General features: G+C 44.1%; 1 protein-coding gene across 1 annotated transcript in view; it reads left to right on the top strand.

Annotated features, from left to right (window-relative positions):
• Positions 1–68: 68 nt before the first annotated feature.
• The window catches only part of SNTB1 (syntrophin beta 1), a 110,064-nt gene continuing 85,500 nt past the window's right edge, over positions 69–24,632 (top strand). The window contains exon 1 of the mRNA XM_064706615.1: positions 69–690. Within this exon, the coding sequence (XP_064562685.1) occupies positions 174–690 (517 nt within the window). The 5' untranslated portion in view covers positions 69–173. The remainder of the gene's footprint in view (positions 691–24,632) is intronic.

The raw sequence follows: 24,632 nt of genomic DNA, 5'->3' as shown, positions 1-24,632 counted from the left end.
CCAGGTGCGCCCGCCCCGGCGCGGCCCCGGGGGGCGGCCGCGGCTCCTCGCCCCTCCCCGCCGCGCCGGGAGCTGCCGCCCCCCGGCTGAAGTCCGGTGCCGCCGCGCTGTGCCGAGCGGAGCCGTGCCGAGCCGGGGGTGCCGTCACTCGGCGCTTCCAGCATGCTCCTAAGATGGCGGTAGCGGCGGCGGGCGGCGGCGGGGGCGGCCGGGCGCAGCGCAGCGGCTGGCTGGAAGTTTTGGTGCGGGAGCGCTGGCACAAAGTGCTGGCCAACTTGGGCGGCGAGGCGCTGGTGCTGAGCGGCGAGGAGCGCCCCGACGGCGCGGCCCACAACGGGCTGGGCGGCGATGGGACGGCGTGCCGCGGGGCTGAGGGCGGCGGGGGGCCGGTGCGCACCGCCTTCACCGACCCCCCCGAGCAGGTGCCCGAGGCCATCTCCAACAAGAAGCGGTGCGTGAAGGTGCTGAAGCAGGAGATGGGCGGACTGGGCATCAGCATCAAGGGGGGCAAGGAGAATAAGATGCCCATCCTCATCAGCAAGATCTTCAAGGGGCTGGCGGCCGACCAGACCCAGGCTCTGTACGTGGGCGATGCCATCCTGGCCGTGAACGGCACGGACCTGCGGGACGCCACTCACGACGAGGCGGTGCAGGCGCTCAAACGGGCCGGCAAGGAGGTGCTGCTGGAAGGTAGGGGAGCGGGGCGGTCCGGCCGTCTGTGCCCGGAGGCGGGGGGCTGTGGGGCGGGCCCGCTCGGCTGCCCGAGGGCCGGCGGAGCCGAGCCGGGAGCGAGGGAGTGACCCCGCGCATCCCGTGCTGCTCCTCCGCGCGTCTTTCCAGCGCGGGGAGTTCGCACTCTGTACCCCGCGCGGGGACCCTCGACGGCGTGTGACGGACACAGCCGCTCGGCAAGGGACGAGCGGGATGCCGGGGAGCCGGGCTTCAACTTCCCGCCCTCGTATCCGCCGGCGCAGTCCCCGCAGCCCCGTCCGTGCGCGGTCGGTGGAGGCTCCGCAGCCCAGTCTGGTCCCGGCGACGGGTCTGAGCCCTGAGCCTTCCTGGGCTGAGGCTGCCGGTGGGAGCCTGATCCCTGCAGGGTGAGGGATCTTCTGGACGGTTTCACATCTTTTCAGCCCAAGAAAGGTGGGGAGAGTTGGGTACTGTGAGAGGAAGGGTTAAAGAAATAAAGGAACCCCCCCCCTCCCCTGCCATTAAGGGAATGACTTGGTGACTTTGCCCTAAGTCATCTCGGAACGCGCGACACCACCCTCTCTCCAGTTCCTCCTTCCACCTCCCTACTCCCGATCAGGGATGGTGGTGGGGGCAAAGCGGTGTAAATGAGGCTGGGGGTGCCTCACGGGCTCATCAGCCATCCCTGCCTTGTTCTTTCTCAAGGGTGACTGAAAGAGTTTTGTAAAAAGCAGCCTTAGAAATTGACCTCGGAGAAAGGAGCAGACGCGCCCTCCCAGAAGACGTGGAGGGAAGGTGTCCCCCCAGAACGGGACGGAATTTGGGGGGAGCAAGTAGAAAAGCAGAACCGGGTTCCCTCAGACCACGAGTTCATGAGGAGAGAGGCGTGCACAAACGTCTAATCCCTGTCTTTTCACAAGGACTAATTTGCTTGCTCCACCTGAGTGAATGAACAGCTTCAGAACTGCCCTTGGCGTGTGTGTGATAAAGTGATTACATATTTGCCCACAAGTTCATTTAACCGGAGGTCAATGGCATCTGAAGCATGCTGCAGTCTGCCTTCCCCTGTGCCATCGCTTTCCTGCGGGCACTCCCACCTCGCTGGACCTGTAGCCCTTTTGGTACCGCAGATTTCTTCTCGTGTGGTTTTTTTGGTGGTTATTTTGAGGAGTAAAGGAGATGCTGCTGCTGCTGCCTGGGAGGTGCAGCTGAGCATCAGCTATGAGCAGCCAACTGTGGTACAAAGTTACAGAAAAAGTTTGAGAGGGAGAGAAGGTGAGAAATGTATTCCATAGTAGTGTGTGCTGAGAAACTCTTTTTTTGTCCCTGTGACAGCAAAAACTGGAGGAGTTCGTGCTCCATGAGGATTTAAGAAGCTGAGGACAATTGTCTCTCCTCTCCCTTTGTGCCCTGCAATACCTGCAGGACCAAAGTGCATCTTGTCTTCCCTTGCTGCAGCTGAGTTGATTACAGATATACCTCTGAAGTATTAACATTAACTTTTCTGGGTGCTCTGAAGTGGGGCTGTTGCATCAAAATTTTATCACTGATTTGTTTATGCAGTGTAAGGGCTTTCTGGGGTGCAGCCAGGTAGTGGCTGACCTTTGCTGTGGCCTAATGAGTAATGTATACAGTGCTTGCAAGTCTCCCTCCCTCTGTGTGGTGCCTGCAGCATCAGCACCTGAGCACGGTGCTGCTGGGTGAGCCTTAAAAACCCCTCAGTTTTCTCCTGGGCTAGGAGTGAAGCATTTTCACCCTCCTTCACTCCTCCTTTTGACATCACATCTATCTTGCATTCCTTTGCTCCATGCTGAGGTGCCTCAGTAGTTGTTTCTGCAATTGAATGTGTAATTAGCAATTTGTATGTTTCAGTAGTGATCTCTGTGTAGAGTTAAAATATTCTGACACTGGGCTCTGTATTTTGTCCTGCCTGTCTCTTGGTATTTCAGCAGAGTAACCAAACCAAACGTTGGCTCCAGCATTGCCTGGGAGGGCTTCTCCATTCAGTGGGGACCCAATCCACGTGAATGGCTTATGAAAACAGGCAGCTTAGAACAATTATTTGCGATTCTGTTGCCCTCTTTGAAGCTCATTCTTCAGCAGCAGCATCTAAAATGGTATTTTTATTACTAAAGGAAGGAAAATGCAAAAGTTCTTTTTAATCTTTAAAGTATAGAAGGGCTACACTTGGTTTTTCTTTCCTTACAGATAACAGGATTTTGCCTTTTCCTGACTTCTTAGAGAGTTATATATGGCAAAAAGCAGCCTGTGATGGGGCAGGGCAAGACCCTTGTGCAGCTCCTCTCTAGACTCTTTCTCCAATTCACAGAGCAAAGCCAGCATGTGTTTCCAGGGTCAAAATGTAAGATTTACATTTTATTGAGATTTTGAGATTTTTTTGTGACTTCCAGCCCAGGAAAGCCAAATTTGCAAAGGCATGGCAAGGTGTAAAGCAAAAGAAGCACATTTCACGGTGCAGCAGGGCTCTGAGTATTGCCCAATGCATTGTGCATTCCTGGAAAGGGTCTTAACCACTGAGTATTTCCTAGAGGTTGTGGCAGGGAGGATGTGTCACAATACACCCAATATCAGAGTGCTGGAGCCTGCCTGTTATATAGTGTCCTGCCTAAAACTGCTTGCTCAGTGGAATGAGGCATTTACCAGCTCAGCACTAAACTGTAGTCTCTCCTGCATTCCTGTGCAGGGAGGATGGGAGTGGAAAATCCCTCCCCAGGCCTCTGCACCCTGTGTGGGAGGCAGGGCTGGCACCCGGTGGGTGGCAGGAGAGGAAGGTCTGTGAAGAGAAGGAATCAGGCAATGCTTCATTTTAACACTTGCCCCTTTTCCTGCATTGATCACTGTCTCTGGGCTGGTGGAAGGAGAGATTTGCTGCAGGGTCAGGGGTGGTGTAGCTGCAGCGGCTGTGCTGGTGTGAGGGGAAGCGCAGCTGTAAAGCCTGGTAGGAGAGCCCCTACTCTAACAAATTCAATATCCGTGCTGGGTTGTTCTGCCTTCTCATTTTCCATCCCTGACACTTGTAGAATTCCCCTACTAAGCTAAAGTTCTTCCTTATAGGTGTGGTCTGTGTAGTTGGCTAGGGTGCCTTAAATCCAGTAGAATTTGGTAAATGGAAGGGAAATAAGGCAACAGGTGATACTGCCTTAGAAAGAGCTGTAAGGCAGAAGGTTCAAGGGGAGAGGGAGGTGATGAGGAGGAAGGACTTGAGCCCTTAGAAATCATTCTGTCTCCTCATTTGCAGGGATGGAGCGCTTCTGCCTGCAGGGTTTAATTTCCTGTGAGCTTTTCATCACGGCCCGGGTGTGGGGAGCGAAGCAGGCAGGGGGAGAAGGGGTGGGGGTAGCCCTGATGTTGGGCTTGCCAGCCCTGGGTGGCTTCCCAGGGGTTCAGAACAGCAGGATGAGCTTCTCACCAGAATTCAGGCGCAGAGAAAATTTCCCTACACAAGAGACAAGGCACCCTCATTGTACAATGCATATTTGCAGGTGTGGAAGGAAGTTAAAATTATCCTGACAGCTTTGTACATATAATTTGTACAAATAATTATATGTACAGTTTGTACATATAATTTCCTTGTGGTTCTGTTAAATTTGGGGTTCTTTGGAAAATCAGGCACTTTGAAAAGTCAAGCAGCCCCTCTTGTGCTGTGTGAAGCACATTACATTCAAGTACTCTCAAGACACCAAAGGTGTTTGTTTTTATTAAAGCATCCCGGGTAAGAGAGTCCCTTGGCGTGCTCTGTAACCAAGCTGGTTGTGCTTTACTTGTATTCTCTATGTGTTCAGTGAAAAAAATGAAAACTTGAAGTAGACTATGGTAATGTCAAAAAAGACCCCCCCCTGCATAATGCTGTAGAAAGAAAAAGGAAGAAGGAAAAAAAACTTCATTAGTGAATTTTGCTATCTTTCTGCTATCTTTTCCCTAAATTGTTTAATGTGTGTGGGTGAGCTAGTAGTGATGGTAGTGGAAGGTACCTGGTGGGAAAAGGAGCATCTTCTTAGTGTTGTTAGAATTTTAGTGGTTTTGAATGTTTCTCAGTTAACTCAATTCTAAGGTCCATGGAGAAGTGCTTTTGGCAGCCTACCTGGGCTTGCATAAATTTCCCACAGAGAGGCATCCCCCTGCACAGTGACTTTTAGCATGTAGCCTGTAGTCCTCTTCTGTGGCATTCTTGGCAATATGGCACAGCTTTGAAGCAAAGAATAAACATGATGCAGTTTGTACTGTAGTAACATGTATTATTTTCCAAACAATATTTCTGTAAGAATTGTAAGGATTCTCCTCTTCCTACCCTTTTTAAATTTTCTCTGGGTGAAGCAAAGCAATCGTATCTGTGTGAATGACATGCTGAAATAGTGTAAAATAGGTATGGGCTTCTTGTTGGCTGTAGCTTTCAATCTTACCTGGTTTTGTGTTTCTCTCAGTAAGGTAGTGACAACAGGAGATTTCTGAGGGATAACAAAATACAGTGTTTATCCAGAAAATGAGTCTTCTGTGAGTATAGAGGAAAAAATGAGGCACAGGGCACTTAATAAGTTCATATGTGACACAACTAGTTACTACAGTCAGTTCAGGGCTGTAAAGCTCAGTGATTGCTGATAGTTTGCATAGTTTTCTAGTATAAGTATGGACAAAACACTTTTTTTTTTTGGGGGGGGGGTGTTTAAACCAGCAAATATGCAGTTAGGGAAATGCCTTATATTTAGAAGCTGTACATTTCATGACTCATGTAGCTACCCTTGGCACACATCAGTTTGAAAGTGAAATTGAAAGGGAAAGGAGCAGGGAATCTTGTTCTAAAAGTCTCAGGTCTAAGCAGTTCCTGAGAATCTCAGTTTTGGTCGTTTCAGTTGCCTGCAGCTGATGGGGAAGGTTGAGTGGCAACACTTGATGTGTTTTTCATTGATTAGATTAGATTACAAGCTAATTTAGCAGTCCAGACAGCCTGTATCACCTTTCACAGATAAAAATCAGTACATCCTCTTTGCAGTAATTCTTGTACGAGTCCTCTGTCTCGGTTACTCTAAAGAAAATAAGGCACTTGTGGGCAACACATTTCTGGATTTATTTGGACCAAGTGCAGGGTGCCCTGTCAACCCACCCTGGGAATCCTATACTAAGCCCTATAGAAGCAATTTACCACCATCTCCTTAAGGGTGCTTAAAAGATTAAAGATGTCTAGAGACCTGAGATTCAATTGCACATGCAGATTAAACGTGTTAAGTATCATTAGAAAAGAAAAAAGCATGTTTTAAAATCCTGGTTGTAATTTCTTAGTGAAAATTAAATTGAAATCTTGGTATTACTCTTAAAGAATCTTTAAACCATGAGAGTAAAATTGAAAGCTGAGGGCTTCTGCTATAGTTAATAAAACAATGTTTGTATCTCAGTTTTGCTCAGGCAGGTGCCCTTTCTCTGAAGACCATTTCCACCCTCTCAGGACAGCATTTTTACACAGATATTGCCAGGGGCACTGGCCTCTTCCCACCCCTGCTGCCCACTGGGTTGGGTCAGAGATGCTCACTGCATGTCTGTCCTGAGGGAGCTGATGTGGAGTGTCCAGAATTCAAACCAAAACCAGTTTGGATTTGGGACAGCCCAGCTCAAGTGCTCATCACAATAGATTGATGGTTTCAGGTGTTAGCTGGGAATGAGTTTTAACTTTCTTTTATTCTCGTAATCTCACTGTTTATATAATACATGGTGTGGAACTTGCCCTGCTGGTATTGTAATGTAAAATTTGGCTGTAAGTATAGCATCTGTTTGTGTTTATTTAGAGTTCATAAGTATTGGAGAGTTTGCTCTATTTATAACCTGTATCAGTAGTCAGTCTGCTTCCAGGCTTTAAAAACACATTATTTCCATTCCATTTTTCTAATTTAGATTTCTGATCATAGGATTATTTTGTACTTTATTCTGCAAGATTATGTTGCCATGGCTACTTGTTAGAATTGGTACAGCCACTTCAGTAGAAGGGAAATTGGAGGAAACAGTAGTTCAAGAGAGCAATAGCATAAGTGAACAAAATGTGATGAGAACAAAGCTGTCCCAGTACAGCATGGAAGACTCTGGCTTTCCAAGTCTGAAACAGATCCTCAAGCATCTCAGAAAAATAGTTGGTGAAGAAGGGATGGTAGCAGTATTTCTGGAATGTGCAGAAAACCCTTTAGCTACTTATCATACAGAGTTTGTGAGCAGCCCATAGAGCACAGCCCTGACGTGGTGGGTGGAGGTGAGCCAGGTTCTTCTGCCAGCCCCTCCCAGCCCCACAGTGGTGTCACTACAGCAGCTGTAGCAGGTGGGAAGTGGCTTCACTTGGCTCCACTATGTCATCTCTCCAAACCTTCAACTCTTGAGCAGAGAAAAACACTTCTGCCAGCATAAGGTGTGCCTGTGCTAAGGGGTTTTAACAGGACATCTGCTCTTAGAGCAATCAGGGAGAGCATTGCACTGTTATGGCAGATTGGGAAAGAGTAAGGACTTGGAATAGTTGGAATAAATTGAGTTGTTTTGGCAGAGGCACGTTGTTGTAAAGATGAGAAGGAACATCAGGGGAGTGGCAGCATTTGGTACATGCCCTGAGGAGTGTCACTGCAAGCAGGGAGGCAGTTTGAAGATGTCCAGGGTGAGGCTGATTTGGGCTAGAGAAGTCTGTGAGGAACTACAAAGGATGTAGAAAGCATGGAGTGCTGCTTGTCATTGATGCTACATGTTGGAAGGTGTGTTGTGAGCCTCCTTCATGCTCTTAAATGAGTGTGTCAGTTGCTATTTTGCAGGACTAGGAAAGCTGCTCTATAAGACCATATCTCTGTGCTTTAAAAGATGGGTAATAGCTCAGTCTTCTTTACCTTGCACTTCTGGGAGACAGGATTAATTGAAATTATGACATCCAGCATCTTGCAACATTTGAGAGTCCAGCAACACTGAGTAATGAACAGGGACACAAAAGTTTTCTTGTGGGGGAAGTTGGGAAAAGATGGAATTGGTTTGTTCATCATCTCATTAGCAATCAAAACATAATTTTTTCCAGAACCTAAGTTAATAAACTTGCTTAAAAAAGGTTTAATCAGCTGTGACTAGTTCATCAGATTGCTTCAACACTAGATATTGCCTCGCAGTTAGGTTAAGTTTGTTCCTTAACATAAATTCAATAAAGGGACATAATTTCCACATAACTCTTTGACAGATTTCTGACTACTGCTTCTGCACACTTCTGTTACAGTCTGGCTTTAATTTTGTCTGTCTAGAACTTGAACTACTGAACTGGTTACAGCTTTGTGCACATATGCTAAGGGCACTACAAAGTAGGTCACTGCCAAAGAAGCACATCTGTACTGTACTGTTGGGTAAAATGGAGTTTTTAATTGTAAGGAAATGAGCCAGAAAAGTAGATGTGGAAAAACTGCCTCTGATTAGAAATGATTAACATACAGCACATTCCTTCTGAAAATGATGCACAGGTTTTTGCTGAACTGTTGGAGTTGTGCTTGTTGGCACAGCTCTGGAAGTCAGCAGCACTAAAACTGTGGCTGTTTATTCCTCTCTGCTCTGGGATATTTCCTTCTGAAGATGACATGTATTTGAGCAGTGAGGCAGCTTCAAGGCAGCATACAGGTGAGTAACATGTGTGTGTGCGTCTATATGAACAGCTTCTGTTCACTTTAAATTGGTAAATTCCCGGGTATGGTGTAAGTACCTGAGAAACAGAACTTTTTTTCTCAAGTATCAGAAAACTAGAAATACATCATAAGATAAAAATAAAATGTAAAAAGTCAGTATCAGAATATAAATTCTTTTCTGGCAAAGGATACACAACTTACCTGATTTGCTTCAACAGGTAATATGACCTCTTGGGAATATTTGTCAGCCTCATGTGCCCTTTCAGGGAAATGGGACCATTAGTTAAACTTTATGTTCCATTTGCCATAGGCATGTACAGCTGGTGCAGTGCCTATTTTGGCTTTTAGCATAATCAAGAAGTTATGAGAGAGCATGGAAAAGCTACACCATGGAAATAATGTATCTCCACTTTAGTCTGAATTATTTCAATAATAGCTATTTCCAGGATGATTTACTCTACTGACCTGTGTTTAAACTGCCATTGGCTCTGATTCTGCAAGGGGAGCAAGAGACAGCTGTGTGAAGGTGCTGGAGAGGTTTACAGTTATCCAGCATGTATCTTATAAGGCTGCTTTAAGCTATTAGTTTTAACTCAGACAGTGAAAGTTTAATCTGTTTATCCTGGATTTTGGGCTTTAGTCCCCATTAAACAGCGTGGAAAGACAAAACTAGCAGAAGGACTAGCAGATGTGGGGCAGATGTGATTTCCCTCATAGCAGGCAGCTTCCCTTTGGTCTTACTCTTCCCAGGTAGAAGCCAGAAGGTTCCTTCTCTTGCTGATGTGAAGCCAAAGCAGGTATTTAAGTATTGGATGTTCAGAAGTATTTTCCAGGAACAAGATGAGCAGGATTTGCTTTGAGTACTTGTGGCTTGATTTCTTTGTGAGGGTTTTTGTTTGATTGATTTTTTTCTGGTTTGGGGGGGATACTTATTTGGGTTTTTTGTTTGTTTGTGTGGGGTTTTTGTTTTATTTGGTTGGGGCTTTTTTGTGGAGAATGAACAGAAAAAAATGGTCTCCAAATTACAATTGTTTTCCAAAGAACACATTATTCTTGGTAATTACCTGTCCCTTTTAACCTACTTGTCCAGTCTCATTCAGTGATAGACTTTCCTGGTGCCCAGTCTCCTCCTCCATCAGTGATGGGTGGCTGGGATGAAGTGTGTGCAGAGACCCAGCAGGATTCCTACCACATAAATATATACTTGGGCAGAGAGACACAGACCATAAGATGTGTTTACACCATACATACTTGTGTAATGAACTGTCCCTTCCACAGGTATTCCTTGTTTGGTGCTTGACCTTCACACGTGCTTAGGGCCAGCCTGGCAGCTTCAGGCTGCTGGGGCTTTGCCAGGTCTGGAGAAGCTGAGCTGATGCCTGTGACCCATTGGGTCTCTCTGCTTTTAGGATGTCATGGTGGGCTGTTCCAGCTCAACACTGCAGAGGTTGTGGGGTCTCCCTCCCTGGGGATATTCAGGAACAGTCCAGATGTAGCCCTGTGCAATGTGCTTTGAGGAGATCCTGCTTAAGGAGGAAGGTTGGACCAGATACCCCACCTGTGGTCCCTTCCAGTCTTAACTGTTCTGTGATTCTTTCTCTGTATCTCAACTCTGGGAAGCCTTTTCCAGAGCTGGGGATGTGGCTGTTTGTGAGCTCTGTTGTATTAGAGCCAGGAAGATGTGCTTATGCAAGAGAAGAGAAGCAAGCTTCAAGCTGGAATGACTTAGATGATGACAACAGGCTCTTCATTTAGAGCTCCAGGTCTTATTACTGTATTTTGCCAAAATTAAACTCTTAGAGATTTTAGAAGTTTAGGTAAATGGCCAGTTAAACAGTTAACACAGCCCAGATTTTTGAAATCCTGAGCACAATGGTGGGGAGTGACACTGCAACGCTTAAACCAGATGGAAGACCTAAAGGTGCTGCAGATGTCTCAGCTAATGAGCTTGAAGCCGCTGCTGCTCTCGTGGCTTTTGTTACCTTTTCTTTGCAGAAATAGTGGTTGGGTTGCAGGCTGATGCTCTTGGGATATTTGTAAGATAGAGCTCTCATCTAGCTCTGGGGGCAAAACCTCTATTCCAGCCTTGAAGGAGGTAAAAAAACTTCATGGTAACTTCAGTCTTGTTTGTTTGTGAAATGCTGGAGAAGTGTCAGGCCAAAAAGCAACCATAAAAGCAAATTACATTTCAATGTGGGAAGAATGCAAATGAAAGCAACTAGTTTTAAGAAGCTCCTTGTTGTTCAGTGAACGGCTGTCTGTATAAATAAGCCAGACCTAGGTGATGTGTGAGAACAGGTCATAAAGAAAGCATTGAAGTAACAAACCAGTGGAATTTCCACTTCACATGTTAAAATCAACCCTGAAAGTCTCCATTAAGAAGAGTCATAAATTGAAGTTCTAAGAGATGGCATATAAAATATCCCTGAAACTAAAAATTATAATCTGACAGTTTTGTGTTTCCCTTTCACTCTGTTATATCTATTTTAAGAAACACGTGGGATAGATTATCAAAAGAGCAGCACTTTTTTTATGAAGTCTTGAGGAAATAAATAGTGAGTATGGGCATATTATAAATTACACCCAATAAAAATAAACTGAAATTGATTCTGGGCTTTGCCTGTGTTCGGACTGCGTTGCTAGAATCATTCCCTGTTGATCTTGTTTTATATATGTATTGAACTTTTCTGCTAGGCATACCATGAAATGTTAGTACTTAATGCTTGAGTTTTTGTTTGAGTACTGCCAGAGCTTTTTGTCTATGTGCATAAATAGTATTAAGACCTTAGAGAGGTTTCAGAGTTCACTCTCTTTAAAAGACTGGGGAACAAATACCTTTTGATTTTTGAGGGAGGAAAGGAAGGGCTGGCTTGAAAACATGCAGGTTTGTGTGGGAAATTTTATGATGTTTGAATTTGAGATAGTATTTTATATCTAAAAGTTAATAAATTTTTTGAAAGGCTGATTAGAACTTGCATTTGAAACCTTTTATAAATAGAATTTTCTGTGTAGAAGAGCAGAGAATTACCCAATGTACCATCTCCTCATAGAAATTTGCAGTCACATCACATTTATCACAGAAAATTCTCATAGCCAAAAAGTTTTTTACCAACTCAGTGACCAACTTTGTTCCCATTTTGTTAAAATACAGTTAGTTTCAATAAGTGCAGGTATTTATTCAGTTCTTGGAAAATTTGGATATGCTGTTCTCCCTAATCACTTTGTTTTGTTACTTTTCCATCAATATGCACACTGTATGAAGTGGATAAGGATGTATGTTTGATGTGAGCCAAGACAAATGCACTTCAGTGGAGAAGTCACAAGTGATACATTATATGAATTCCTGTAAGACATTTACATTTGATCTTTTCAGTTAGTCATACTTTTGGGGGAATGCCTCCTTGTTTCTCTGAAACTCACAGTGGAAACCTTGAATACAGGAGGAAATGAGGAAAAGACTTCTCGGTCTCTAAAACTTGCATAAAAAAGCTCTTTTAGGTATAATTTTAATATCATCTAAATGCAGCTGTAAGTTAAGTTGGTCTCACTTCCCTTTTAGCTTTTGCTGTATTAAAGACTTCATGTAGAACTCTGTATATGAAGGAATCAAGTTCATGAAGCCATAAAGGCTGGGAAATTATTTCTGTGGGGGAATATGCAATATATTATTTAGGGGTATTTTTTCTTTTTGCTTTCTTTCTGTTCACTATTGCATTGGCTGATGTTGGTTTAGGGATGCCTTAAAGCGTAGCTGTTAACTCCAGAGCTGACCTAGCCTTGGTGTGGGCAACTGTAAATGTCTGTCAGCAGTATTACATAGGCAAGGGGTGCACACAGTTTGTGTTGTTCATGCATTTGCTCATATCCGAGCCAGAATTTGTTTGTAGATTAAGTTAATTGTTCTTTGAAAACAGAAATAAATAGAGTCTTGAGTATACCTGCACTGAAGGAGTCTTGGGGTGATTCATTTGCTGAAATGCTTTACAGGAGGCTGCACCTGCAGTTGTGGTTTCTCTCAGGGTCTGTTCCCCACCCAGACCCTGCTGTCCCTGTCCATTTGTCTGTGGCTGAGCTCTGGTGGTGACACAGTGATGGCCAGGCTGGTGGGGACACCCTGCCCTCTGCTACAGAGTGCTGGTGTGGAGCAGGAGGTGGGAGAGTGAAAGCCACCTTGTCTTCAAGCTGGCATGAACTTTCCCATTGATTTCCATGGGATTAGGATATTTTTTAGCAAGCAATAATGGTATAAATCACTGATGGGGAAATAAAGATGCTGATGCAGCATTATCTTCTCCCCAATACCTACTGTATCAATTCCCCTTTAAAATGGTTGGACAGCTCTTTGGTCCTGACTGGGTGGCTCACCTGGCTGGCTTTCTGCTCCAGGCTGCCCATGGAGTCTCTGTTTCCCTGGTGCTTCTCTGTGCCCAGCAAACCTGGCTCCATACTCTGCCTCCCTGACCTTGTCAGGCTGTCCCTCCTCCCTTCCCACTCCTTCAAACACTGATGAGCAAAAGCTTTGTAAAATACACGTGGCAGCAGTTCAGTCTCCAAGTTCAGACATTTTGTGCAATAATAATTGATTAAACAATTATTGATTAAACAATTGTTGTTTCTTTATTTACAGTTCTGTGCTAATCACAAAGGTTGAATAGCTCTGCAGTCACACATGTGCCTCAGTTGTGGGTACTTGTATCAAATTAGAAAGTATCAAAATGTTTCTTCTACAAACCTCCCTGCTTTCCCTTGAATTCCAGGGTGACAGATCAAGAGCTTTTCAAAGGATGTTTCAGGTCTTCTTTCTTCAGAGCTAAGCCCTGACCTCTTCAAGAGCAGAAGCACACTAAAATAATGTTTCACTGGAGCAAAAAGCAGTCACTGTTTGTGGAGACAACAAAACTGTAGTTTCAGGTGGAGGCTGGTTTGTGAAGTGGTTTTTTTTTTCTAAAAAGATGCACCCAGCAGAGATTTGATCCCTTTCCATTTGAATAGGAGGTTTGTAAGTGCCCTCATGCCATCTCTATAGAACTGTCCATGCATTGATGGTTTTCTAGGAGAAATTTAAGTTTGTAATTGCCTTGGTGCCATTTCAGTGTGTAGTGCCAGACTGTGACAGTCATCAGAGGTGTTCTGGGTTTGCAGAGTACACCAAGGCCAAAGTCTCTGCATGGCTTGCCCCTAACCCAACCACACAATGCTTCTCTCCCCACTGGGTTTTCTGGGTATCATTTGCCTTCTTTCTGACTTTGGACTGCATCATTTAGGATGCAAGGCAGCACCAGAAAAGCTTGATATTTATCGGCCTGATTATGCAGGAAAACCTGCAGTTGTAGCTGAACAAGTAATTGCATAATCAAAACCTTGGCTTGGTGACTTTTTCCAGGCTGCTGCTTTGTGTCTGGGTGCTGGCAGAGCCCTGCTGGGATGAGCAGCGCTTCCGGGCAGGCTCCAGCAGCTGCTGATGGCACCTGGCCAACAGCCAGACCTGAGGCTTCCCTGTCTCCAGAGAGGTGCAAATTTGTGACCACAGTTCAAGAGTGAGTGAAGAGTGACAGAATTGGTATCATCACAAGAAAGTTGAAGCTGCAAGTCTGTGTTTTGTGCCTGAGATCTCAGGGGAATTGGGTTAGCTCAGAAGCCCTGAGGTCTCCAGGCCTGGAATGAAACACGATTACCTTGTGGGTTTTTTTCTTTTAAATACAGGCATCATTAGAAAACATGGAGATTTGAAGCTAAGCCGTTATGTTAAACCTGTAATCATAGCTTTGGAGGGTGCTGCAAAAAAATCTCTTACAATATTATGTGAGAATACCCAGTTAAAATATAGTAACTGATTCTGAAAAGTCAAATGAGACACATCTTTTGAATGTTATTTCCTTTATAAGTGATAGAATAACGAAAACTAAATCTGATTCAACAGCACCTCAGCTGCAATGCCCCTGGCACTGACTCCTCTGGGGTCAGTTCTGGTGGAAGGACCCCTGTGGCACAGCTTGAGCCCTCTGAATAGCCCTGCTGAAGGACATCTGTGTGTGAGCTACAGTGGCCAAGGAGGCTGGAGAATAGAGGGGCTGTTAGTCTGCTTGCTCTGGGAATGGGAATGGTTTACAGAGTCACTGAACTGTTTGGGTTAGAAAAGACTCTTAATTGAGTCCAGCTGTTAACCCAGTGATGCCAAATTCACCACTAAATCATCCCTACATTTCACATCCACATATCTTTAAATATATTCAGGGGTGGTGACTCCACCACTTGCTGGGCAGCCTGTTCCAGTGCCTGATAACCCCTTTTCTGTGAAGAAAGTTTCCATACTATCCAATCTAAACTTCTCCTGGTACAACTTCAGGCCATCTCTTCTAGTGCTGTTACTTGGGATAAGAGATTGGCCCCCATCTTGTACATACTCCTTTTAAGGAGTTGTAGAGAGAAATAAGATCTCCCTTGAACCTCCTTTTCTCCAGGTTACGTATCCCCAGCTCCCTCAGTTGTTCATCATAAAGCTCCTGCTCCAGACCCTTTCCCAGCTCCTTTGCCTTTCTTTGGACATGCTCCTGTCCCAGAACCACCTTCCACCATGTCCCTGCTCGGCATAGTCGGTGGTGAAGGGGATGGAGCCTGGCAGGCACTGTCAGCCCCCCTCAGACCAGCTTTCCTTCCATCTGCCTCATGCTGTGGCTGGATCCATGGTTTCTATGCACAGGTACTTCCTGACAGTAAGGGAGGCCCTACAAATAAAAATACTCCCCTCTGTAGGCTGAACAGGGTGGGCAGGCAGCAAGGCCAGGCAGAATGCCCCAGCCTGCTCTGCAATGTGTGTGGAGGCTGGGGTTTGATGTGTACAGGTTCCTCTGTCCACGACCTGATCCTGTAACTACATAGATGAGGATGACCTTTGCATATATAATGTCTTTCATGCTGATTTCATTAAGGCTAAGTTTGGGTAAGAAGAAGAGTCATGACTTTGTTTTCTTTCTCCTGTGGGCACACGAGTGCTGATTGTACTATATAAAGCTGCTTGCTGTTGAGCCTGTCCCGGTTCAAGGTGAGGAGAAAAAGTGTTCATGTTTTTATTATCATTCTTCCCTCCCTCCCTGCCTCCCTATGCTGCACCAAAACAAACAAGCAAATGGTAGCAATAGCCAAGGAGAGAAGCAGCTTTCTGCGGATCATGGCTTTTTCTGCTAGGAAACACGTAGCCATGTTTAACTTCTTTAAAAAGAGTGGAAATGTTGAATATAAAATTAAAATCCAATTTACACAGTTGAGATTTCCATGAGCACTTCACACAAGTATTCTCAAAGTGCAATGTTTGAAATAATGACATTTGCTAGGAGCAGTCTTTGGGGAAGTGGGACAAGCCCTGTGTTTGTACCCTGCCCCCCTGACGCCAGCCTGTGTCAGCCAGCACTGCAGCCAGCTCTGAACAGATCGGCCTTTGTGTCCCCAGCACAAACATCCCTCTTCTTTCTGAGGGAATGGGCAAAATGGGTTCTGAGCAGGACAACCAGCTGCTTGCAGCTTGTTGGGCAGCAGAAGAGAGACAAGTGGCTCCTCTGTGTTCCTGTTAAAGTGCTGCTGCAGAGTGAGCTGTCGAGCAGGCAGTGAAACCACTGAAGTCTTTACAAGCCAGGGTTTAATATTGGCTGTGAGGTACTTCAGCTGTGTCACTCCCCAGCTTGCTCTGCACAAGTTTTCTGCTCTGGTTGGAGTTTTGGAGCTGCTTCACTGCCCTAGTGCTCTGAGTGGTGCAGAGGTGCCCAGCAAAGCTGCTGCTGGTCATTTCTTTCCTTGGCAACTTAAATCTTCAAGTGTTTAGTGGGAATGCTCTTGTGGGAACAATTTGAAATGTACAAAAGCCAGTAACAACATCTGCCATTGTTACTTCAGAAGGTGTGCCCTTGTGAAATTTCGGAGGAGATCTGGAATGATGAAAAAGTCTAATTCTGCTCTTTTCATTTATATGATGCCTTACACTGATATTATTCAAGTGCTTGGTATTTTTACTATTCTTAAGTAAACTCAGACTTGAGTTACTTCCCCTGGCCTAAGACTTATTCACCTTTCTTCCTGAGTGTGGTGTAGCTTGCAGCACGTTTTGCCATCAGCAGCAGAGAGGTGGGATGTCTGGGATTGTAGTTCCAGCTTTGCCAGTGTTGTTTGCATGGCTCCTTTGACTTTATCTCAATAATGCATCAGAGAAAGGTGCTTAAAAGCCATGGCTAGCCATAGCACCACTCAAATGCTGCACAGGTCAGATCCCTGCTGCTGCCTGTCCTTGCCACTGAGCCTGGCACTTTGTGAGCTGCTGAGGTTGGTGGGGCTGAGCCTCTGTAGCCAAGTGTGTACCCAAGCTCCCACCACCAGGGCAAATGCTTTCCATACCCTGCCTGTCATGCAGGGAACGTGGTCTGATTTCTGTGCACACCAATTGTGCTCCATTTCCTTCTAACACAGTTAATGATGTGGAGCCAGCCTGGGACATGGGCAGCCATGAAGCTGTATCCTGCAGAAAATGTGTGCATCACCTCCAAATGCCTGTCTCTATTTGCAGCAGTGGTGATGGACTGTGAGAGGTGGACCCAAGCATTTGGCTCCCAGGGTAGGCAGTATTATTAATGTCCAGTAACACTAATTAAAGACTGAGTGCTGAGAAAGCTTTGTTCTGGAGCCAAAGTCCATTCTTTGTTCCTCTAGCTCCCTTGTGCTGATCCTTCTCTGCTTCTCTGTGGTTTTGGGCTGGGCTTCAGCAAATAAAGCCAAGTGAAACCTGTCTTTTTAGGCCTGGTGTGGCACATTTGCTTTTGGGTCATGGTTTATATTGTTCATACTGCAGAGGTAACAACAGATCTTGATGCCTTGGTGTGTGGGGTCCTGCCAGATCTTCCCTCTGGGGCAGAGGATCACTGAGCCAGCACAGTGTGAGGCTGGATTGTGGCTGGGATGCTGTCCTCATTTTATCCCTGATGTTTTTATGTCCTGTGGGGCAGGAGGGAAAATGCCCCACTGCTACTGTCCCTGTACCACAACTGGCCAAGAAGTCTGTCTGCTGGGTAGCTTCTGTCCTTGTTGGGCAGCCAGACTGCAGCCCAGGCTTCTGGGTAGACTTTGATTTGAGGGGTAATGTCTGGAATACAGCCTTTGCTCTTAAAGGAGTGTTAAGTAGTTGCTTTAGGCTTTTGGTTGAAAGGACAAATCATTCTCCCTTTTTCCTCTTTTTTATTATCCCTTTTAAAAATAAAAGTATTTTATAAATAAATTGTTTGTATCTTTGAGTGTTGCCTTTATACTGTAATTTTTTACTCATTGTGTAGTGACCTTTGAGACCCCCAAAGTCTTAATTTCTAATTTTGAGCATTAGAGGTAATAGGCAGAGAAAGGTGCTTGTGATTTTGGTTTTGCTTTCCCCTTTCTCAGGTGTCAGAGAGGATTCTGCTTTCTGTAGGCATTTAAGCTATGCTGGACATCTCTCAGGATCAGCAGCAGAGAGAAACAAACTGAATGATTTTTGGGAGGTGCCACTCTCCTTCTTTACTATGGGATACTAGCTTGGTGTCCAGTTATATTTCTTAGGTGATTAAAGCTATGTGACATATATTCCCTCCCTTATAGTGTTTTTCAAGTTTTTCCTTTGCAACCCAAGGACAATTCTGTATCCCTCTGTTCTCATTCACTTACATGGTTCTCCAGAACTGGAATTTTGTGTCAGGCAGGATATAGTCCAAAGAGCAGAAAGTGCTATATATCTTTGTTACAGTAATAATATGAAAAAGACATATATACTTTTTGAAAATGTTAGCATGTAATTGTGTTGTGTGTTGGCCTTGGCAAGAGACTTCCATGAGCATCCCTGTGCTGCAGTGCATCTCTTTGGGGTTGCAGTGAATTGTGTGATGCCATGCCAGAAGCAGATTATTTAAACTTACTTGGGTTAAATGTGTGCTCCAGAAAAGATGTTATCTCAAATGCTCCCTTTCTCCATGATGGAGCTTAGAGAGCAGACTGGAAAGGAGTTGTTCCTGCAGAAGGGAGTTGTGGAGTCCAGCACAAGGCAGAAGTGCTGAGGCTGGAGGAAGAACCCTGCAAGATGGTTTTGTCACTGAAGCCTGTGTGTTGTGAAACTGCAGCTGAGCTGATCAGAACTTTCCTGCCATCCTCCTGGCCCTGGCAGCTCATTCCTGCTCCTCCACCTGAGCTCTACCAGCTCCTTCCCCGTGGCCATACTGTCTGTTGTGATTTCCAGGTCCCTGGGTCGGCTCTCTGGGTGGCAGCAAGGCCATGAGAAGCTTGAGTCATTGGAGGTCCCTTTTGTGGAACAGCTCATATTTAAGATCCATGTAAAGCCATTGTGAAACTGCACCCATCATGCTGGGGCTTGTCTTGTTACTGTCAACATGCAGTGGATGAAATCTGGCCCTGGTGAAACCAATTTCAAACACTCATTGATGGAGCAGGGCCCGGATCTCTCTTAGTGTTGCAAGTTGTGCCACAGTTGAGAAAAAAGCCACCTTTTCTCCTTTTTTCTTTTTAATTTTTTTAAAGTGCTAGACTTCTGAGTGATAATCTTGAATTTTCAGTGTTAATTGTGTCACCTACCAGTTAAAGTGTGCTTCTCACCTGCTTTGTATTCTGCATATCCCAGCTTTTATATAACCTTGTGCTGCTGTACAAAGGATGGATATAAATCTTTTATACAGAATGTCACCTGGATTGTGTGGGGGAGTGGGACATTCTGCAGAATTTAAAAGTACCTGTCCTGAGCAAAGGCTGGGTTGATTATGCAGCAAGAGCAATGACCTTAAAGTTGATATGAGGAGCAAGATGTAGAAAATTAGACACTCCCCAGGACCTTCAGTGGGCAAGAAGAGAGAGAAGTGAGCCTTGTGCCAGGGACTCGGCTGAGCCTCTGGAGCTGGGCATGTTTAAGTGTTGATTTGCATCAACACAGGGGGGGAGACTGAAGTGCGGCAGCTTTGCTTGTATACACCTTGCTTAGAGAAAAAATACCTCTTATTCATGAATGGGTTTCTGTGCCAGCAGTGCCCTAGTTTCATGTTCTTGCTAGCCATACACAGACATGTCTTAAAAAACTTCAAATTCACTGTGTTGCTGGGCATGCTAAATTTGGTCCACACTTTGCAGTGGCCACACTTGAAATGTGGGAATCCTGTGATATTTATTTTTTAGTGTTTTCATGGATCTCAGTTCTGGATGACTTGTCCTGTGCTATACCCAGTCAAGCTGTGTTTACTGTGCCTGAAGGACATTTAAATACATTGGCTTTTCTACCCATTTCATAGCTGTTTGAGTTGTTTTTTGAGGTTTGCAGCCTTTCCAAATGCTCTGTTTTCTTTATGTAAGGTTTTTTTACAACACTATTTCCTTCTGTATTCAATCTCTGTTGTATTAATAACAAATTTGATTTTTAAAACTTGTTGCTTGTCACTTCTGTTGTGTCTGCCTTCTTATTTCTGAGTTTTGGTGACTCCAGCCTGAATGTTCTGGTTCTTTGCACCTTCACCAGCAGTTTGTTCCACTGCGTGCTCTTCATACTAAATTAATCTGGCAACACTATCCAGAATACAGGTGCTTGAATATTTAAAGACTTCCTTTCTTGAAAAAATATTTTTTTAAAAACAAAACAAAAAAATTAGGAAACACCTCCGGATTTGTAAGAAGCTTTTCTTTAGTAGCTAAATTAGAAAATTGTGAATGTTCCAAAGATCTGCAAAAAAAAAAAACCAAACGCACAAAGCACTAAAAACCCCCAAACCCCCAAAGAAAACACCAATAACAAGAAAAACAACAAACCAAACAAATGAACAAAAAACCCCAAACCAAACCAAAAAAAAAAAAAAAAGGAAAAAAAAGTAGCATTAGTAGGTTTGGAAAGCTCTGAAATGATCTTGAGAACTTGACTCACTTCTTGGACTGTGCAAAAGATGTGGTGACCCTTAGGTTTGGTTGCAAGACTGACTGCCTCATGCCTGCAGGATGGCTTTGCATTTCCTTATTCAGACAACAACTTACTTCTTATTTCTTATTTTTTTCTGTTACAAGTTATTTCTTAGCACAAGGCTTCTTTCCTGGTCCTTGGCATGGCTCTTCCAGAAGATTGAGTGCTGCTATGTGGAAATACAATTTTGCATGATCCAACAACTTTAGCATATTGATCTGGTGTGAGTTAATGCAAATGTGAGAACTTGCGGTGTTGGTTGCCTTGCACGTAAAACTTCTCGAGTGGTTGTCACTGTGACACTGATCTGCTTCCACCCCCAGCTCTGTTCCTGACTCTTCTTCACATGGCTCAGGCCTTTGTCTGAGTTTCTAGGGCCTGGCTCAGAGAGTTAAAGCAGCAATACTTTGGGGCTGTTGCACTGGCCATGCAGGCCTGAGCTGTCTCTCATGTGGTGTTTTTGCATTCAGGCAGGGGTTGGTTCACACAGCTGAACATGAGGAGTGTTTGTGTTGTTTCATCAACAGGCTGAAGTGATTCCCTACCAGAATATCTTTCCTAATTCCTTCACTGTCTTTGGCCCTGTTCCAGTTTTTCACCCAGGGCTCTGTTTTCAGCCCAGTAGAGAGGGTGGCAAACAGCAGTTTGTGGATAGGACCGAGAATTTGGCATGGCACTTCTTGAACGTGCTGGAGAAGTCACTATTACATGCTGACTGGTTTCAGTTTTCAGGAGAGCATGTTTTTTGAGCATTGCAAAATGCAGTGGTTTTGGAAGCAGCAGCCTTCTTTACATCCTTATGCATTGTTCTTACTTGTTGGGGTTTTTATTTCCCCTTAACTGATACATTTTAGCATAATATCAGTTTATCTGAAAGTTTTATATTCTGTGAAAGTATGAGAATAAGAACCATTGTGTCTGAAACAGTGATTATCTCCTTTTTGGAGGGTTACTTGAATTAATCAACCTGACTACAGAGCACTAGAATGGGGAGGCCATGGAAACTCCTTGCTGTGAATAGCCCAGATGACATCTCTCCAAAGTCTCAGCTTGGGCATACAGACTGAAATACCTCACATGTCCCTCTTCATGCTGTTCTATATTCGGTTTTGGGAAATATACACAAAGTTTATCCTTTGTAGTGTTCTGCATCAGCCTTTTTTACTGAGCTTTGTGTGAAGACATGGTCGGCAGTGAAGGCTGGAGATCAACACAGCTACATGGGTTCCTGGGCTCAGATTACCTTTCAAATATCCCTAAACATTGTTAGGTCCAGTGCCCACAAGGAAGTACACAGTGGAGGCAGTCAGAAAACCTTCAGGGACTTTTGCCTGTAGAGCAGATGAATAGTGGCACTGTGTCAGCTTATCTCAGCAATTGACATGGTAGAATCTCCTGGTTTTCCCCTCCTTTGCTTGTCCTCTCCTCCCCTCCTGGGTCGCTGTTGTGAGCTGCCAGTGTCCCTTTTGTTCAGAGGTGCTGTGGGGTGGTGACACTGACACATGGCACAGGGTGAAGTAGAGGACCAGACTATTATAGCTCTGCTTGATGCACCCATGATGGTTTTCTTTCCTTTTCTTCTGTATATGAACATCAAATCTTACCCACCACATCTCTGCATGTATTCCTGTAGTTGTTCTTGCCCTTTCAAGCTCTTTCACATGGCTCTGCAGGTTAATTTTTCTAGACGTCACAAGGTCTCTCTCTCATCTCTCCTTCTCCCTTTACCTTTTTCTTTCTTTTATTTTTCCCTTTACGCTAACACCAAAGTGTCTAAGCAGCAAATTTTCAATAAAATATTTGTATCTTTGCTTTCTTGAAGTTGCAGCCTTCCTGTGGCTTGGGTTGGTGGAGGTGTCTGCCCTTTCCTGGAGGGGATAAACACAGGTCTCAGCTTTAGGGAGGTAAAACCCAGGCCTAGATGCACATTTCTCACCTCCGTGGAGAGAATAAAGCTATTGAAAGTTCAGTGGTTCAGAGCCTGTCAGTTTTGCACAGGACAGAGGGGGTAGGAGGATTTGGTATCTTTCTTGCAACAACAAAGGCAGCAAGAGGTGCAAGATATGAGGTTGACCCAAATTTTTTTACTTTATATTGAAATTAAGCATGCAGAATCTGGAAAGGAGCTAAAATATTAGTCTGCCTTAGGTTATTTTGGCAAAAGTGTGAGCCCTCTTTACCCAGTAATGGTTCTTGAGGAGCAGGATGGACATTAGAAAGTGTGGTTTCATGTGCTGTAACAATTTGAACATTTTAAATTTGGGGTGAGCAAATTTAGCTAAGAAATACTAAGAAATTATAATAAATGTGCTCCATATTGAATTCTTTAAGTACTGATGTTTACTTCTGCTGATAAGGCTACAAATCTCCTGAAATGGAGGTGCAAAGTAGAGAGCTGGTAAATGCATCCTTCATATAAAGAAGCATTTCTGTGAAACTAAAAAGCACATCTCCAAATCCAATAAAAATTAGAGATGAAAAGTAATCTGTCATCTAATCCCAAGGACCTGCCACAGCAGTGAAGCTAACAGCCCTCACTTCACTGCAGGATTCCTGATGATGTACCTTGAAAATGCCATCCTTCATTTCCATGACAGAAGACTACTGAGTTTCACATATGTTTCCAGTTCACACATAAAAATAGATAGATGGAAATTTTTACCATCTATTAAAGTTTGAAAGGAAGTAGTTATATTTAGTTAATTAGCTTTGCTGTTTGAATATCTACAGTCCATCCTTTACTGGCATGTAGATTTAGTAAAGAATCCATTACAGAAATGAGAGCCCACGGGGAGTGTGTCTGTCCTGTAAACCCTCTTAGCTGATGGGAATTATGAATGTGTGTGAAATGTCAGCTTTGTTCAAATGCAGGAATAAAGAATGCTTTTGTAATATGCCTTTTTTTTTTTTTTTAATCTGGTGCTTGATCAGAGGTTTTGGCTTCACAAACTAAAGTAGTAGAGAGAGTGAAAAGGAAATAGTGTGGAAAACAAAGAGGAACCAAAGCATTTGCAAATCTTTGCAGAATGTTCGAGGCTGCTGTGTGGATGGCTTTGAGGGCGTGTGGTCAGCTTAGCACGCTGTTATCTTCATGTGGTCTGTCTGTGCCTAAAGTATAGAACACATAGATGTATTCTGTGAAGTGAATCACGTCAGCAAGGAGCCCAACAATTCTCTGTTTGCCTTTTCTCTCTGTTTTTGTGTCTTCTGGGTCACCATTCCTTGTATATTTTTTTCTGGTTCCCACTCCGGTGTGTCACCCGTGTCCTCACTGCTGCCAGCCCTCGTGGCCTCCTCCAGGCTCAGGTGGGATTCCACAGCCTCTGGAGCAGGGGGAAGCTGCTTGCACAAAGGCACTGCAGCTCTTGGCTTTGGGTTTTTTACTCAATTTAAGTTGTGAATTTTCTTGCTATTCAATTTAAAGGCCCTTCAATTTAAGTTATGAATCTTCTTGCTATTTCTGTTCTATGTTTGCTTCCCAGTAAATATGTACTTATCTCTGCCTTTCACAAACCTACAGAAAGTGCAATTTCCAGGCTGTGTTTAAGGATTGGGTCTTTTGCAGGCTGGCTAAGAAAACTCTCCTCTTATGCAAGGTAATGGTATTTTTCTTCCCCCAAGTGTCTCAGCCGCTGAAAAAAATGGGGAGAATGCCTCCATCAAAGCAGCGTATGACAAAGTCAGTATTAATTGAAGGCTGGAATTGTACATACATGTGTTTGTGCATTTCTGTGTACAGCTTAATGTCTTTGAAGCTGAGCAACAGAAATTTTCCCAATTTTAAAATCAGCAGTCACTTTCCAAAATGTCCAATTTTAATGGAACTAAAACGCATTGGGGAGAACAAATAATGAAAAATGAAAGCAAGAAAAAAAGCAGAAGTTGTTATGGCAAAGCCTTGCATCCACTGTGTTTTTAATAATGAAACTATTCTTTCTTAAATGGCAAGGGAACAAATATTACGGTTCATTTCAGCAGGATCTTTAAATATGGTTAGTGTTAATGTACTTTATTTGCTGTAAGAATGATTTTTTTATTGCATCATTAGCAGATCAATTAGATTCCTTTGAATGTGCTATGTCTGTAGGAGATTAAAAATGAAAGAGACCATGTGTGTTTTCTTGAGTCTCAATCATATATTGGAACCTAATCCAAGGCCTTTTTAAGTTGCTAAGTAGAAAGAAATATTTTCATTGACTTCTGATTTCTTTGGACAAGTTTTCAGAAGAAAAATTCATTTGGACAATTTCATTCTTGTTACAAAATGCAAATATAAGTACTATATGAAATTGGATTTGTGCCTACATGTTTTTTAAAAAAAATGGTTGTTGTTTGCATGATTAGGAGATGAA

The sequence above is a fragment of the Zonotrichia leucophrys genome, chromosome 2 (assembly GCF_028769735.1).
Source record: "Zonotrichia leucophrys gambelii isolate GWCS_2022_RI chromosome 2, RI_Zleu_2.0, whole genome shotgun sequence".
Taxonomy (NCBI): Eukaryota; Metazoa; Chordata; class Aves; order Passeriformes; family Passerellidae; genus Zonotrichia; species Zonotrichia leucophrys.
Note: the sequence above shows the minus strand (reverse complement) of the source record. Positions and strands in the feature narration are given on the sequence as shown.